The 17,256-nt window shown below is 42.0% G+C and overlaps 2 protein-coding genes across 3 annotated transcripts in view; both read right to left on the reverse strand.

Moving 5' to 3' along the window:
• Positions 1-3,323: 3,323 nt before the first annotated feature.
• Positions 3,324-16,688, reverse strand: LOC109471396 (secreted frizzled-related protein 2-like). The gene is made up of 3 exons (XM_019770684.1): positions 16,196-16,688; positions 15,413-15,505; positions 3,324-3,706 (listed from the first exon to the last, which is right to left on the reverse strand). Exons 1-3 carry the CDS (start codon positions 16,686-16,688, stop codon positions 3,324-3,326), a joined length of 969 nt encoding a protein of 322 aa, XP_019626243.1.
• The window catches only part of LOC109471437 (malignant fibrous histiocytoma-amplified sequence 1 homolog), a 31,769-nt gene continuing 18,128 nt past the window's right edge, over positions 3,616-17,256 (reverse strand). Inside the window, exon 5 of one of the 2 annotated variants that reach the window (XM_019770749.1) lies at positions 3,616-3,706. The gene's annotated coding sequence lies outside the window, so the exon portion shown is untranslated. Of the gene's footprint in view, positions 3,707-15,418; positions 15,506-17,256 lie in introns of those variants that run through there. The other variant, XM_019770747.1, reaches the window with a different exon arrangement.

Genomic DNA, 17,256 nt, shown 5'->3' on the forward strand with positions numbered 1-17,256 from the left:
TGCAGCTTTTAATTTGTGTGACAGAGAAATCCATGAGGGACTAGTAATGTAACTAGTACTAAGTATCCAGTTCATTCTGAATGACACTTTAAAAATTGCAGTGACTGTCATAGGATACAGTACCTGTTGTAGTTTTACCAAGGTGCTAGCCATACATGTACATGTAAGTATATCACATTGTCAGAAAACCTATTCTGTTTCCATCCACACACATACAAGTAGAGCTTACAAGCCTGTAATGTTTAGATGTAATGAGCTTAGATGTAAAGCACTCTTAGAGTTCATGCTTAAATACTTTTGAATTTTGATGCCTTCACATTGGATGGGTTGTAAGTGTACTTTGAATCTTAGCCTGAAGTAAATAGTCGCGAATAAATTTCAGACACGAAATATAGCCACAAGACTTCCAGCTTTATTTTTGTGTCGACATTTGTCAAGGTATACACCGTTTGTCATATACATTTTATAATATAATATATATATCTTAGTTCCAACTATATTTATCTGCAACACTAACTAGTATATATCATATTTTTTCCCTTTCCATTGAAAGCACACAACATAAAACTACTACCAGCAAAGCCAGTGCTGATATTTCACAGTTCGTACAACACGGTTGAAACACCAGTACGCACAATACAGGCTATATTGAGCAGTCATGAGCATAGAGTATGTTTTACTTAGAAACAGTCCTGTCAAGCCCTTAACCAGTACTTTGACACATAGGAGCCAGCTGCTATTAGCATTGTGTTTCCCCAGGACTATTTCTGACTTTACCACAGTATGTGAGGAATGTCAAGTTACAACAGTCTGTCCAGCAATAGCAAAAGCTCGGGAGGACAGTCCGACTTAATGTCTACGTAGGCCGATCATTTACATGTATACAACTTTCAGTCATGTTGATGTCATATATAGTAGGTCTGCAAGCTCACCAGTCATGAAACAATTGAGAACACTGTTCCTCTGTCCATTCATGTCTTCCTTGGGAAGCTCAAATAAAGTTGTTCTTGTGTCTTTCAAAGATCATTCAAATTACAAGTTTGACATGTGTTATATGGTTCAGAACCGAAAAAAATTAAACCCACTACCAACAAATAACAATTCAACATTATTTCTCCAAGAACAATCTCTGAAAATCTTACAACTAGTATCAAAGATCAATTTTAACGCAATGAACAACCCCTCATCTCACTTTCCTAGAATCAGTAGTAGCATTACCAACATTTTTTTGTACTTTTCAAGTAGAAAAAATAACACTTTGAATAAAACTTCTTTTTGGAATTTTGTCAGTGAATAAAGAACACCTATACCAGCCTATAGCAACAAACTTCAAGTAGAACTAAACAGTCAACCATTCTTGCTTTCTCTCCATATATAACCAGCATCCAACTTGCGGATGGCTCATCATCACACATCTAACTACCAAGGATTGCATTCATTCCTATTAAACCTTAATCACAAAGTGATGCAACATTGGCAGTGCAGCACTAAATACAATAATAATGCACTGTTAATGAACAACTACTACAGTAACTGTACAAACAATTCCAGTAAAGCTGATGATGATATTATCAATAGAATTTACACAGTCTTTCTCATTTTTACCTATTTCAGTATCTACTTGCATCTTTGCTATGTTGTAGTAACTGTTGTACATCTTGTATTATAGGCTTCATTTTGTGCTTACTACCATTTGGCAGCGGTCAATTATTCCTTATTAGTTCAAGTTTACCTTATAATAATCATTATAAGGAAGTCGCCATTATTGCAAGAATTAATTGTGTGCATGCATCCAAGTTTTAGTTTCAGTTTGGCATATACAGCTTCCTCCAAGAAGAACTAGATGGGCTTGGTTCAAAACTTGTGAATATCAGGTTAATGTACGTAGCCCTACAAACTTCACGGATGTAAAGGCCTTCGGACAAGTTGTACTCTAAGGATGTCTTTTCTTGAACCATACCCATCCAGTAGAACACAGAGGAAGCTATATGCTTCACTGATGTCATTGACGTACGATGTTGTTAATTCTGGACTACAGCTTACTATGCCTCTAGTGTATTTCGTTTGTGCACTTCTTATAATAGCCTTCTATCCTTAACAGTTTGCATGTTTTTCCAATGTTTCATTCATCTGTGCATTGCATGTAATGTCTCAGTTATTGAGTACTTCCAATTCACACTCAAGTACCTTATAAGCTACCTTAACTTCCACCATACAGCCACAGTGATTGTCTTGGCTCATCTGAAGACTTACAACCTCACCGGGAAGTGCCCAAAGACAGGTATGATGCCCTTAATTTTGTTTCTAGCAAGCTGGTGGTTCAATGTTTAAAATCTATGCAGTAAAAAGTAATGGCAGTGTCACATATTTACATGTTTAGCACTTTGTTGAACCCACTGAAGTACTACAGTACTGGCTATATAGCAGATCTTAGAACAAGATTGTACCTTTGCAATAGCATATCTGCATTATCATCGTTGAATTCATAAATAGCATGGTTGAGTTGATGCAGGCAACAAGTTCTCATGTATCCTTCTACCAACACAATGCCAGGAATTACTCATGTCATGACCCAGGCTGTATATTAACAGTGGGTGAAGAGGTCACATAGCTGCATGGGAGTAAGGGTAACTAGGCAACTGGAGCTGAAAGCTTGAGCTCTGGTAACGTAGAGAAATCAATTTGAATGTAGGCAACAAGTTTTTCTCAGTGTTCTTGTGCAATACATATCCCTGATGAGATATATGTAACCTAGGGGAGAACAAAATACTAGGTAGCTCCTACCACTGTTTAACTTATATACTGTAATTCATTTCATGTTCACGGAAGAAAAAAAATCAGTCTGAGAAAAATGGGCCAGAAAAATGAACACGTTCGCAGAACTGTATGTTCCCTGTGGTGGCAAATTATTTGTTTGCAGTAATGTCTACTGATAAATTTGACTGTATGGAAGTGACCATGAAAACTGTGAACATAAAAGTACCGTGAAAAAAATCAGGAATTACAGTACTGTGTGTAGCCATTCTTGCTTCTGATAGATAGTGACATTTCTGTTTCCGTCTTAGCTACAGGATCATTTCGTTGCCTTGCATGAGAAAAGACCTAATTTCCAGTTTAGGACTCCTACAGTCTTAGCCTGGCTGCCAGACCCAAAGCAAACTGGGCTCAAAGTATCCAGTGTACTGTGGGTCTGGTACCCAGGCTACTACAGTCCATCTAAAGAGATATAGTAGCAGAGTCAGGATACTGCACGGTTATTGCATCCAATACACATCATCATCATCACCACGTACGTCCCACCTGACAGACAACAACGAACGTTGCTAATTTCTCTGCCGATTCCGGCCGCCCCGTCTGCGTCCCGTGTTCCCCGCCGCCTCCTCCCGATCCTGCGAATCAGCAGCGTCCTGTTGGCAGCCCTTTTTAAAGGAGCGGGAGGCTTTCCGGAAGTCCTTGGAGCGCTTCCACTGTCGGATGACGGTGACGATGAACTGCTTGTCGACCTTCTTGCCCATGATGAGGAACTGTGACTTGGTGTCCTGGATCTCGTCGCACGTGCACACGTCGCTGTCCTGCAGCATCAGCGTCAGGTTGCGCATGTCCCGCTTGCGGATCCCCGCCTTCTTCATGACCCGCTTGCGCCGCCCCACCACGATCTTGGTGTCCCGCCGGGTGATCTTGATCTGCTCGATCTTCGCTCTGATGACTGCGAACAGAACAAACCAAGCTGATTAGCAAATTCTGTGTCTGGTGAGGTATCAGTCAATATAGGGCGCAGTTTACAAAATCTATCTATAATATTATACAAGAGTCTGTATCTGTATCTGTATCTGTATCTGTGTAGCTGGTATAACCGCCCTTCGGCTTAACACACCAGTTTTAAAGGTACATGTATGCAGTGCGGTGGCAGCTGGCTATACATGTATCACACCAAACTGATTACAAATTCGCAGCCTCAGGTGAGGTGTCATAGCAGTCATTAAAGGGGAGCATTTCAGTCAAGTTCTAACTAACAGTATACAAGAGTCTGTATCAGTCTGTATCTGTATAGGCCGGTATAACCGCCCCTCAGTGTAACATAATATATTGCACACCAGCTTTGCAGGCATGCAGTGCGACGGCAGCTGGCTATACTACATCTAACAAAGTGTTACACCTATAGGTCTTCAAGTTTGCAAATCTAACTGTTAGCATTGATTAAAGCTATCTGGTGATGACACCACTACTGTACTTGCCATGGTCATATAACTTTGTGCACTTTTCTATAAATTGTCATAACTGTGCTGACGGAAGTGTGACAGAAGACAAGAACTTCAACACAGACTACGTGTATGACTTTATTTTCATTGACAATTTAATTAGCCCCTCAACCTTTCAACAGTAGCTTCACCTGAGTACTGAACATCACCCCCCCCCCCAGGAGACATGATTGACATGTCAGTGTGGTGATGTTTAGGGGCCGGTCTGAGCCACAGTAAGAACAACAATTGAGCAGCCATCAATCACCCAGGATTAAGTGCTGACGACAGCTGGAGAAAGGGCCTGACATCCTCATTACTGGGCTACAGTAAAGGGTGGTCAACACACCACCAGCCGCCAAAAATACTTTAAGCACCGGCAAAATTTGACCAGGAGGAAAACACCCTCGACAATACAGTTGCAACTAATTCTGACATTTATAAAGCATTATCTGTCTCCTATCTTAGTACTAAGTCTTTGATTAGCTTGATCCTCTTAACTTTCCCATATAGAAAATATTTCATTATCAGGAAATAATTGCCTCGACAAAGAAGATAAAAAAAACCTCCTAGACCTAACAGGAGAGACAACAGTTTAGACATTAAGGGGGATGATTAGAAAACCGTTTGACTGAACCAGACCAAGCATTCCTCCCAAAAGCACCATCATGACGTACTGATTAGTTCAAAGACTTACGTAAAGACCTACTTATGTAACTTCTCCCCAAAGGAAAGGAGATTAGCTTCCAGACTTCCCATTCTTATGTAAAGTTGCCTCAAGAGTAGGATGGCAGTTCAAGGAGGACTGGCCGCCCTTAAGGGGGGCCTGCATGCCCTTTTTTGTAAGGCGTAATCAGGCCTTTTTAATCATCGTAATCCGTTGACAGCCTACATAATTCGTAATAGTACATTAGCTGCAAAGCGTTAAGTCGTAATCAGCTCTGAGACTTTAACGTAAATCGGCGGTGAAAATTTTGCGTAATTCGTAATCACTACCCCCCCATGCAGGCCCTCCTTAAGCTTCTTACGCAATCTTTCCAGACTGAAGGTTAGTTCAAAGGCTGTGTAATTTTGCACAAGGGACGGAAGCCCCCATCAGGCCTGCTGACTGCTCCAACCCAGGCCCTCCTGTTACAGGAAATCTAACACATGTTGTACCTTTCCCACTGTTAGAGATCAATACACCCAGGTTGGATGGATGCCATGCAGGATTACATGTCGTTAATCTCCAAACAGATCTTCTGGTGGCTACAAGACTGTATCAAATTGGTACTAGTAAGACAGTATCAGTACCAGTTCGGCTGTCAAGGCAGTATCCAATTGGCTGTCAAAAAAAATTTACCTGTTATTAGCAAAATAAGGAATTACTTCTCAGACTATATCTGTGAATCAAATGTCACACAGCATGTGCACAAATCGCATTGTACAAGAAATGGATTGAACAGTATCATTTTAAATTATCCAATGTAGAAAATGTTTACTAGAAATTGGGCATGATGACAGCTAAGTTGAGACTCAATATATTAAGGTTGAACCAGTCACCACCTTTTGACACACCATTAAAAAGCTGTCACTGGGCAGTTTTTAGAAAAAAAACGTTTTCAGCACTTGAAGAAGACCAATATTTTGCTTCAAGGACAAACTGGTCCCTCTCTTTCTGGGAGCTCCCTACACACCATACATACCAGTCTTTAGACAAGCCATTTGATACCACTCAAGAACATGCTTTTCTCTGTCCAAGAATGAAAACACTTAGGTGTTATCTTGACACTAGTTGAAAGATCCCGGTAGGAGGTATCAGTCTTGGACCCTCATACTATACCCATAGTCCTTGGGGGAAGGGGGGGGGTGAAGACTTGTGGGTAGAGAAATCATATTAATTTGTTTATTGAAATTTACCACATTTGTTGAAGGATTGACATACATTTGTAAAAGCTGGCTGCTACCTTTTCCTGATGTCAACCTTAAGACATTCATTCACACAGGGAAGGACCACTCAATGAGTCAATCTTTTCCAAAAAGTGTGGTGGGTTCTTTAATGTGCTTGAAGTGTGGCTCTCCTCCAGTATGGGACCTGCACTATTGCATCCCCATCTGAGAGAATGTTCCTTATCAAAGCTAGGTACTGATTTTCACCTATGTCAAGTGAGGAATTAGGTGTAAAATGCCTTTCTCAAAGATGCAACAAGGGTCTGCCAAGGTTACATGTATGAACCAAGAACCTTTAGATTCTTTCAGTAAACAAAACAAGATTTTAAGACAACAAAAAGACCACCTTGCCACTTTTTGTGGTGGGGGTAGAAGATGACCGGTTGTCAGAAAGTTGGGAAAAGAGTAAGGTAGGCAAGCTTATTGGTAATGGTGTAGAGCTAATGCTAGCGACAAGGACGACAAGGATGGTCACCTTGGGAACCATTACCAGCCCGGCCTATAGGACAGGAGGGATGTTGTAAAGAGGATGGACAAGTCTGAATGGCCCTCTGATGGGTTTGGAATGCACTGACAGGATCAATACAGCACATTTAACACACTCTGACTCTGAGTACATGCGCTGATGCATTGAAAAATGTTCAAGACTCAAGCAACTAGATAGATTTTGAAAGCCGTCAGACGTAGCATCAGTGACTAGTGGAATCTGTATTTGAACAGGTATTTATCCCAAAACTGTGTGCTAATTACTAAATGAAATGAAGACAAATGCACTGATGCATTGAAAAATGTTCAAGCCAGTGTGGAAACGTTCATTTTCTCCTGCTGTAGTTTGATAACACTAAAAAACATGGAAGGATTTTAAGAAATAAAAGGAAGATAAATAGTCAGAAAACAGTTACTCAAGCAACTTGATAGATTTTGAAAGCTGTCAGACGTTTCAAGTAGCATCCACACTGCCTTTTTGTTAGTGACTATAGTGGAATCTGTAGTTGAACAGCTATTTGATATCTGAAAACTATGAATTAATATTGTGTTAAATGAGATTTCAAGGAAATATTGTTCCTTTGTTTTTTTTTTTTTTTAAAGTCTCTTGAAGTTTCCTCTATGATTTAAAAAAATTGTTTGAAGTTATTCCTCTTGAATACATTGAAAAAAGTTTGTATATACTGTTCATTTGACTTTTAATACACAGGTGTATTGAAGATTAACACATTTGAAGCACAGCAATAGAGAATCCACCTTCTTAAGACTTTTAAAGCCGGGAATTCTTGATAAACTTTAATGACAACAAGAAGTGGAAAAGTCAGCAGCAAAACCTTGAAATATTGGCAATTACAACTTTCGTAATCACTGAACTCTTTTGCCAATCAGCAAAGTAGAATCAAAATGTAGTGCCAAAGTTTCTCACCTACATGTGGAGTCTAGACTACCAGGCACCTTCCCTTCACTTTTTCAAATGAATGTGAGGGCTGTAATGATGCAGACTATAGTTCCTGTACGTTTAGATGTTCTGGGAATAAAGTATTACAGTGTGGGCCAGACACACAAGTCATGTCAAACGGCCCGCCGCATGCAATATCCCCCGCCCCACCTCGGCTAAACTACCCATAAAAGACATAAATGTTAAGTGGGTTGGCACAAGACAAATTCGTGGCACTTCAACAAATGGCCAGCGCGGGACTCCCTGCCTCCAACAAGTCTGACCAGAAATTGGGCGGTGTGTCTTAAAGAGGCAGGATAATGAGACTGTCTCCATGTGGCGACACCAATTGTCTGCTCAGGATTTTTTCCAATATTCGGGGAGACAGCTAATGGCGTGGTCAGACACCTTAATTAATAATCCCCGCCAAATTAATATCAGTTTTCCTTAATGATCCTCTGGCGATTAATATCAATCCCTGTCCTGGCTCCTCCCAGTTTGGAGGCCCGACAACTTTTGTAAAAAATGAAGTTCCCCGAGAACTGTTGCTTCTGTCCCTAAGGCAGATAGTACTGGGAATCATTGTTCTCACCATCCAACATCCAATTCTACAGCAGGGATCCATGCTGTGACAAATTCCCAATGAGAAAGCCCATATATTTGCAATGAAGCATCCCTACAATGAACTGCAGAATCTTTCCATTGAGTATGTTGGACAATAGACTGTGTTACATAATCTTTTGATTAAGTGTAGTGTGCATAGTCTGGTGGTTAGCGGCCCTGCCACTGGACCAAGAGATTGGGAGTTTGAACCCCGATAGTTGTCGCTCACACGACATGCATGCTGCTGGAAAGGGTTGCAGACCCTAGGACAGGACGTTAAGCTGTGGTCCACTGTTCATTGTGCTAGTCGACAAGAGCTAGGGGAATTTCTCCGGCACAATGAACCTGTAAATATCATCTGTCTTCTCTATCATAATCAGTAGGAGATTAGCTCTTCTGTGAGCTAAAACTGGATGAAGATCACTTTCTTCTCCTTTGGCTTTAAGGCCTCCTCCCCAACCAGCTGAAGGGCCAGTTAGAAGCCTTAGGTAGTCAGGCTAGATTGACAACTACATTAATCATTGTTCTGTTCTATTGAACATTACCACTGCCTAGCCTTCTCAGAAGTGCGAAGGATCGTAGCAATATGTTTAGGTGCTCAGCAACCATTTTGGCAACAAGTTTAGGAATTTACAATGTACACTTAAGGTTGACACATCACCCTCACAGTCAAGTACTTACTAGTAATTCTACATTCTACATCAACACAGGAAAAGGTGCTGGCTACTGTGTTTCCTTGCTTTTCAGTTACTATGAATTTATGATTTTTTCAAGCTGGTGTGTTACGCCGAAGGGCGGTTATACTGGCTATACCGATACAGATACAGATGAATGACAAGAAAACTGGGTGGAACAAACAGGTGGTTTATAAATCTAAACAAGAACTTCAAGTTATTCTATAGGGACGATACCTCCTTGGTTGCATTCAGGGTTTTTCATTTCTTTTATTTATGTAGATTGAAATGACTAACAGGTAAAATAGGAAATGTTGATAGTATACCAAACTCACATTTAGACAAAGCTCTGTAACATTGTCACCAAAACTTCAACATTGCCATGACAATAAGCCATCAGATACAACACAGCTCAAACTTGCCAATAACCATTCTTTTTTTCTCTCTCTCACAAAGAAGTTGGTCACTATCCCTCCATAACTTTTTCTCAGTTTGGCAAGTGGAGACTGAAGTGAAGATTCCGTGCATAGCGCGGGAATGGCACAGTTCCAGGGCTGGTTGGCGGTGTGTTAGGAGGGGAGGGCAGGCAGGGTGGTGCTCCCGTGATGAATGATTAGCACGGCTTGCCAGCCTCTCCCACTTGAAACAGTCTAGTGATTTTTCCAGATCTCAGACAGCCTGTCTGGCCCAACCAGACAGGCCTAAAATATTAACCCGCCAGAAGTGCTGATGAACATTCTGAAAGGTGAGAACTAATGATGACCAGCTCATAATAAATGGCGCTCCCCTCCCCTTCTTTTCCCTCCTGGAACTTTTCCCCCAACTTTTTCTGGCACCTCAACTTTGCTTAGAGTAACTCACACAAACTTCCTGGCAGCGGTTCCCAGTCACACCTGACCTTTCACAATGGGTAGTGATGAGAAGTCACAGTTCTGTCGGCTCAGTTTACTTTGCTAAATCGTCCCGTGCAGTTTCTGGAATGTCAGTATTGACGGGAAGGTGGAAATTTCGTCCCTTTACAAAGTACACGTAGAAAAGCATTGAGTTTGAAGTGTTAGAAATACATCTCTGGGTCACATGCAACTTGAATATATTACTTTCTACATTGAAGGTTCTCAAATTTTTTGCAGGTAATAAGTTTTTAACAATTTGTCACATGGTTGAGGCAATAGCTTGAGAACTAGATTTGTTTAGCCTTAGCCTTGCTAACAGTTGGCACAGACCAAAGCAAAACAAAGCTGAATTTCAGGCTATTCAGCCCCTCTATCTCTATAGATAAATGTGTCTTACTTTCAGTTTATAAGGTCAATGTACAGTGGTACATTGTAAGTCCCTCACCTTCAACTTTTAACATAGGTCCTGGCCACACACATCTTGAGATCAAGGCATGGTCATGAAGCGAGGCATTCTTAGGATAGTTATGCAATCAAATTACAAATGTATAGCTGTTTTGTTACAGAAAAGGCTGTCTTGGATCCTTGTCAGTGGTTCGTTCTGTCCTGAAAGTTCTACAGCGTGAAAATCGTACACCGACTGAGAACTAATATTACCGTGCTGTTACTCTCTCATTATTTTAACAAACCGTACCTCCAGTATCTGACTCATGTTAGAAATTTAACCTTTCTTGGAAACAGTTTTTATCATCTAATAGTATTTCACAGAAAAAGAAGTCCAATTCCCTAACATTGGCTGGTAAAGGTAGACATCAGAGATATACCTGCACAGCTCCAATTTCACCTGCACTAACCTTCATAAGCAGGTGGTATTCCAAGCCTTGTTTTCTGATAACTGAAGTTCTACTACTAAGACCTAGAAAAGAAATGCTGTGTTTCCTGTTTCCCCTTCCGACACTAGAAAAAACTGCTGACCCTAGCCTTTTTTGTGTGTATCCTGCAAGTGACATAAATTTTTTTATCTGACACCTGAGTAATGAAACGTTGTACAAATTATTGGTTTTCCAACATTGACATTGAACATATAAGTAACAGCCTCCAGTTTAATTCTGGACTTCCAGTTTAATTCCGGACTGATTCCCATATCTCAGCAACCTTACATCTAGATGGGCTAATGTCGTAAACTATAGGTAAAAATGATGTAAGAAATATGTGGCAGCCATTGAGGACCCCCCAGGGGTTAACCCAATTCTGCAGAATTCTTCCCAGAATTCTGGCTCCAGTTCCCAGAATTCTGGCTCTACTTCCCAGAATTCTGGCTCCAGTTCCATAATTCTTTAGAATTGGGTTAATCCCCATACTGGCCATAGGGTCCTTGATGGCTGCCACATATTTGTACCTATAGTTTACGACATTAGCCCATGTAGATGTAAGGGTGCTGAGATATGGGAATTAGTCCAGAATTAAACTGGAGGCTGTTACTTATATGTTCCATGTCAATGTTGGAAAACCAATAATTTGTACAACGTTTCATTACTCAGGTGTCAGATCAAAAAATTTATGTCACTGGCAGGATACACACAAAAAGGCTAGGGTTGGCAGTTTTTTCTAGGGTCGGAAGGAAAACAGGAAACACAACATTTTTTTTCTAGGCCTGCTGTTAAGTGCAAAAAGTGAAAAAAGTGAAAGTGATCTCGAACCAGTTTAGCTCATTGAAGAGCTAATCTTCCACAGGCTGCACAGGACAGTCCCTTGGGAACAGACCTCTCACCACCAAAAGATTTATAAGCCAATTTTCCTTCTCATCAGAGCCAAATGTTACACTGCAGTGATAGACTGATAATATTGTATTTCACCATGTAAGTTGTAACAACATTGAGTCTAAACTTGTATGTCTGGCTGGAGAACACGCATTTCGACATAGCCACGTTCAAAATGGTTCTTTAAAATGCTGTTTCTTTTAACTCAGCAAATTAATTAAATGGTGGAAGAGCATAGTGGAATGACAACTCCTGGACAACAAATTCTGACATTTCATTTATGATTAAGCACTAATTTTTGGCCTGGTATGTAAATCAGTGCGAAAACTTGCTTTTTATAAGGTAGACATGTACTGTAAATTGATCTAAGTTGCTGTGGACTGAATTTCGCGGTGGGAGTTAAGGTCATGCATGGTTGAAGTGATTCTGTAGTTGGGCAATGCAAGGCGGAGCACGTGTGATGAGATTATCACATAGAACTGTCAATTAGGATGTCTTTGCCCATTTTTCAAAAAACCTTTCTTAAGTGTTTTTCTGCAGCTAGGTTGGCGGTGAAGCTAGCTCTCGGACAAATACAAAGTAACACCCACCACCACACAAATTTGTATCATCTTTTCCCATTTTGCAAAAGTGTTCTGTTTAATCATTGTATGCATTGTAGCCATGCAGGTCAGTATGAACTGTTACACTAAAGTGAAGCTAGCTCTCAGACAAGTAACCACCAACCACCACCACACTAGCCTCCATAGCATGCCAAAAACTGGGGGTTTGGGGGGTCTTCAGGGTCTTTGGGATCTTTTATGTGCTATTTTCTGATTGCATATATAGACAACATAGCTGACCTGGTTGAATCACCCTCGTTTTATGAACTGGGCAGATCAGAAAACAGCCGAAAAGACCACGAAACCCCAAGTTCTATAAGTCTGCTACGGAAGCTACACAACACAGACTAAATGTACTTGTAGTACCATCCCCTGACAAATAGCCACAACTGGTAGGTCAAGTCCCCACATAGCCAGACATCCTAAAGACCTTGTTAGTAGAATTAACGCTGAGCGACAACAAACCGACTGCCTCTCGTCACCCCTAATGCTACAGAGTGCGGCTCAAGGTGGACATGTACTTGTCAAGTGGGCGGTAATCCGTATTGACGCGTTGGCTGTACAGGAGGGGCTGCTGTAGGCAGGAATGTGCGTGTATGGCAGGGGGAACAGGAGTGTTATTGATGGCCGGATAAGTTGACGTTGAACAGAGGGTCAAGTGTGTGCTTCAGCCCAGATCAATTTCAACTGGCCCCGGCTGGAGGAAGCACCTACTTAGCACGGGGGAACGGACAGGACCACCGGCGGGACCACAACTTCCCGGTTGTACCACAATATACAGCTTTTTGGAATCTATTTGGAAGTACACCATTTTTATATGACAGTTGGTACTCTGTGTTAAAGGATATCTCCCTATAATGTTTCAAAGGTTTGTAACTTGACGTATAATGTGCAATTCTTAACAAATTGTAAATTGACTCAATTGGTCTGAACTTGGAAACGTGATTTAGAGCAGCATGCAATACTGTTAGTACTTAATATATAACCTGCACTAGAACATGTACTGGGTTTATACATACATGTACAAGTATAATATAATATACACTGGATTGAGTGAGGGAGTCAGTACAAGTATATAGGTGTATGATTATGAATTTTTATTTACTCTATCGATTATTATCACCCCTAATAAATACATGTAATAGCAATGATTTCTGAACAATTTATTGTGAACCATACTTCCTAAATTCTGAGTGGTACAGGTAAAATTTGTCTGGTGCAGGTAATTTTCAATGCTACCTGGCAAAGTATTTTGAGCCCTGTCAACTGAGAGTCTCTGACAGAAAAGAGCTTTACTGGATTGACCGCTGTCTCAAAGACAGAAAGAAAGAATAACTGACATTCTTCCTGTCTAGCAATGCATGGATCCATGAAACTCCTCTTAAGGAATCATCTTCAGACAGGTGAGGACAGATACTGTGAGTCTTGAAATATCTGTTGTTCTTCTATTTCCAGGATTTTTGCTTTTTTTAAAATTTACTTCATTATTCACCACAAAACAAGGCACTCAAATGTTTTGGGTTACTGTACTAGACAGTGAGGACAGAGTTCTTTGTGACTATGCATGATACCAATACTACTTAATTGTTTCAATCATTAACACTGCAAAAAGCTTATATAATTATTTCCCTACTGCCACAAAAAAATCCCCACGTTAAAAAAGAACTTACTGTAAAACATGTAATATAATATAAATAATAGTGTAATGTGTAACCTCAATTGACAACTCTGCTTAAGCAAAAGTACATAGAATTTAATGACCCTTCGAACAATTGTGCATCTGCACTCTTGAAAATACTTAAGACACCTGTCGAAACTGCTTGTCTTATACTGGTTCCACTTTCCAATGGTAGTTACTTAGAGAATTGGGTTTGGCAAGTCAGGAGCAAAACATATTTACACCTCCACTATCTCCCCTTGGTAACTCAATCATTAACCTCTAAGTTTATTTATTTTCTTTCTTTCAAAAACAGTTTAGGCTTGCCAAAAAGAGAAAACACACATGTAGCGGTGTGTGTGTATGTGTGTGGCTGTGGTATCTCTCTCACAAAAATGATGAAAAATGAAGTGTGGAAAGAGAAACAATTAGATAAATATTTCAGATTGAATTAATCAATCAATCAATCAGTCAATCAATCAATCAATCAATCTTTTCAGACTTCTGGAGGCGTCATGTGCTGTAGCACGGTGGCTGCAGACAGGTCGTTCCAGGACGCTCTTCTCCCAGCAGAAATTAAGTGATAATAAACTTTTATTATTTAAAGCCAAGTGACTGACTGCTGTTACTATTTTTGCCCTTCGCAAACTAACCACCACAAATCAGTGCACCCTTCCCAGATAATTTACTACCTGTCCAGATAAGACTATGTCAGATTTACAACAAAGCGGCGTTCAATTAATTTTCCCACCAGACAAGAGCCTTGGGAAACAAACGGAACCCTCGTTTGCATCCTTGTGGACACGGTGATTATCTTTGTTGCTAGGGTGGTCATAAAATCCATTTCCTTTTTTTGAGACAACTTTACAGCTAATGGTACAATGTATAAGAGGTCAGGGCTCCAGGCTGACTTTTTGAGGTAGGAGTACTGGTGTTCCCACCAGCAAAAATCTAGGCACACCCCCTAAGACTTCAAGGTAGATCATTGCATCAAATGTGAATTTGCAGGACACTGCATGAATACTGTGTCTTTTTGATATAGAAATATGCAGAGTGGAAGAATCATCATCAGAGAGCAAGAAAGCAAATACTCAGTCATGATGTCACCCTGGCAACAAACATGATTCTATATCAAAATCAACTTTGTCAAAACTGTATGTAGGTTGACTGAGAAAAACATTCTGGGCAAATTTTTGATTCTCAAGAGTTGGAGAACAGCAAGGATCAATCTGACTAAATCATATACGATCTAAAAAAGTGAAAGCACTGGTAGAAGAAATCAGACATCTGACAGTATGCCGAAAAGTTCTCTTTCCAATGTCTGTCTGCGACGCGCCGGCTGGTGAGAGACAAGGAACACAAAGCAGAGTGACAACATGTCAACAAGTTGTCAATCAAGCCAACACTTACAGCCCTGAGTTATGGAACCTAAAGGTTTACAGACATGTGATAAGAATGCACAAATATTGGCTGGACAAATACCTGGGAGGAAAGGTCCTGCCCGGGACATTCCCCCCGCCCCAACGTGACAGGCCACGTCCCACTGGACGTCAGGACCCAACCCCCGACTGACCCTGTCCCATACCGGGATGCACGGGAAATGGCGTGTGTATATAGCAGATGTGAAACTTACCGAAGTCGTTCTGGCAGTAGTACGCCACCAGGTCCTTCCAGCCTTCTCCGTTGCTCTGACAGGCCATGCACACGGGCTGGGGCTGGTCCACTTCTGGATGGAGAGACATGCGGAGGGAGGGAGAGAGCAGAAAACGGTGTCAGCCTCTCTCGCCCGAGAGTAAACTGTTTACACAGGAGAATACTTTTCCCCACCCCTTTTCCTTTCACCGCGCGGCTGGCAAATGCTGCCTATTCTTTCATAGCTTTCCAAGCATGGCAAAACCCACTCTGCAGGAGTAAACTATTTACACACTTACATGCACTTCCCCTCCCACACGTAAAATGCTCCCCGGACGGCCTGAAAAGGGGCTAAATGGATAAGCCAATAAATCCATGGCAATCAATTACCCAACAACACATTGTTTCCGCTGTTAACACCTTTGGAACAAGATAAGGCCGGCTGATTGCACCAAATCATCTCGCAACAATTTAACACGGCGATAGCATGAACTTTGGAGCGTCGGAAGGAAAAATCACTGATGTGGGTCTGAACTTTGCTCCGGTTGACTCAACCTCAAAAATATGCCCCGTGGTCGGAACAACAACAAAAAAAAAGCAAGGGGATGTGGAAAGTGGAACAGCTAAAAAGCTCTCACTTCCTGACAGGTGAATCTTTGTTTGTGTAAAAAGAATCGGCTGCAAACTACTGGGAAAGGGGGAAAGGGAGAGAAAGCTTAGTAGTAACAACACTAGGCACAAGGACTTGCCAGAAAGTAAACCAGACACACACACACACACTCACCGGGCGGTAGGGGATCCACCTCCCCGGACTGAGTGGTGATACAGAGGTCGTTGTCCGGGGGAAACTTGTCGCACCTGAGCATATCAGGCCACGGGAAGCCGAACTTCAGCATGACGGGAGAGCAGCCATCCCGGACGGCCTCGCACAGGGAGCGGCAGGGGTAGATGGGGTGTTCCAAACACACGGGGGCAAACAGAGAGCACAGAAATAAGCGGGTGTTCGGGTGGCACCGTTTGGGCAGCAGGGGGACCCAGGTACCGGCCTGGTCCAACACTTCGGTCATTGTCTCGTGGCCCAGGAGGTTGGGCAGTCTCATCTGCGCGTACGCAATGTTTCTGCACAGAGTCAGCTCCGAGGGAATGGGCGTACACTGCGGCTGCTTGTTGTATATACGGTCCCCGTAGCCATAGTCCATGCACTGCACTTGACAATGGGACAGGAACATGGACGCCACCACCAGTGGCATGAGGTTGGGAAGTCCATTAAGTTCCATGCTTATTATACAGTTACTACTGCCTTGGGGGAGGCGCCACACACAGCTAGCAGCCACGAGCCAGGTCCACTGCACTTTCACTGTGTGGCTGAAGAGGGACCATCCACACTCCGATCCCACTTACAAGGAAAGTAATACCTCAAACAATTACCCTTCCTCGCATGGGGCCACTGCTGGCCAATCATGGCGCTCCACACCGGTCACCCACCAATGGGCTGCGGCCGGGGCCCGGCTGCCAATCAACTACTCCAGTCATTAATCAAGAGGCAGGTTGTAAATTTGTACAAGCCCTGAAGTGTCCCGGGGGATATCATTTCATCTGGCTCCAAGCAATTAACCACCACACTTTCACACTGTAATACTGAGAACCCCGACCAAGAATGTAAGCTCCCCGGCCAAACAAGTCTACATGTTGTGCCTGTGGGTTAGAGAGGATAGAACATGCCCTTGTAAAGCCAAACACACACGGGAACAGCGGGACATGTGGTAACACAAGCCAACATTACGCCTTTTTGAGGTTTGCAGGCCCTATGGGGAGGGGTAACTTGGCACCCCCCAAACCCAAACA

This window comes from Branchiostoma belcheri, unplaced genomic scaffold (genome assembly GCF_001625305.1).
Source record: "Branchiostoma belcheri isolate BF01 breed outbred unplaced genomic scaffold, Haploidv18h27 scaffold25, whole genome shotgun sequence".
Taxonomy (NCBI): domain Eukaryota; kingdom Metazoa; phylum Chordata; class Leptocardii; order Amphioxiformes; family Branchiostomatidae; genus Branchiostoma; species Branchiostoma belcheri.

What these genes read in the sequence shown, in the direction of transcription:
- LOC109471396 (XM_019770684.1), bottom strand. Translation starts at nt 16,688, where the DNA reads ATGGAACTTAATGGACTTCCCAACCTCATGCCACTGGTGGTGGCGTCC. An exon ending in GGTGGATCCCCTACCGCCCG is followed by an intron (nt 15,506 to 16,195) that starts GTGAGTGTGTGT and finishes CTCTCCATCCAG; the next exon opens with AAGTGGACCAGCCCCAGCCC. An exon ending in CTACTGCCAGAACGACTTCG is followed by an intron (nt 3,707 to 15,412) that starts GTAAGTTTCACA and finishes TTCTGTTCGCAG; the next exon opens with TCATCAGAGCGAAGATCGAG.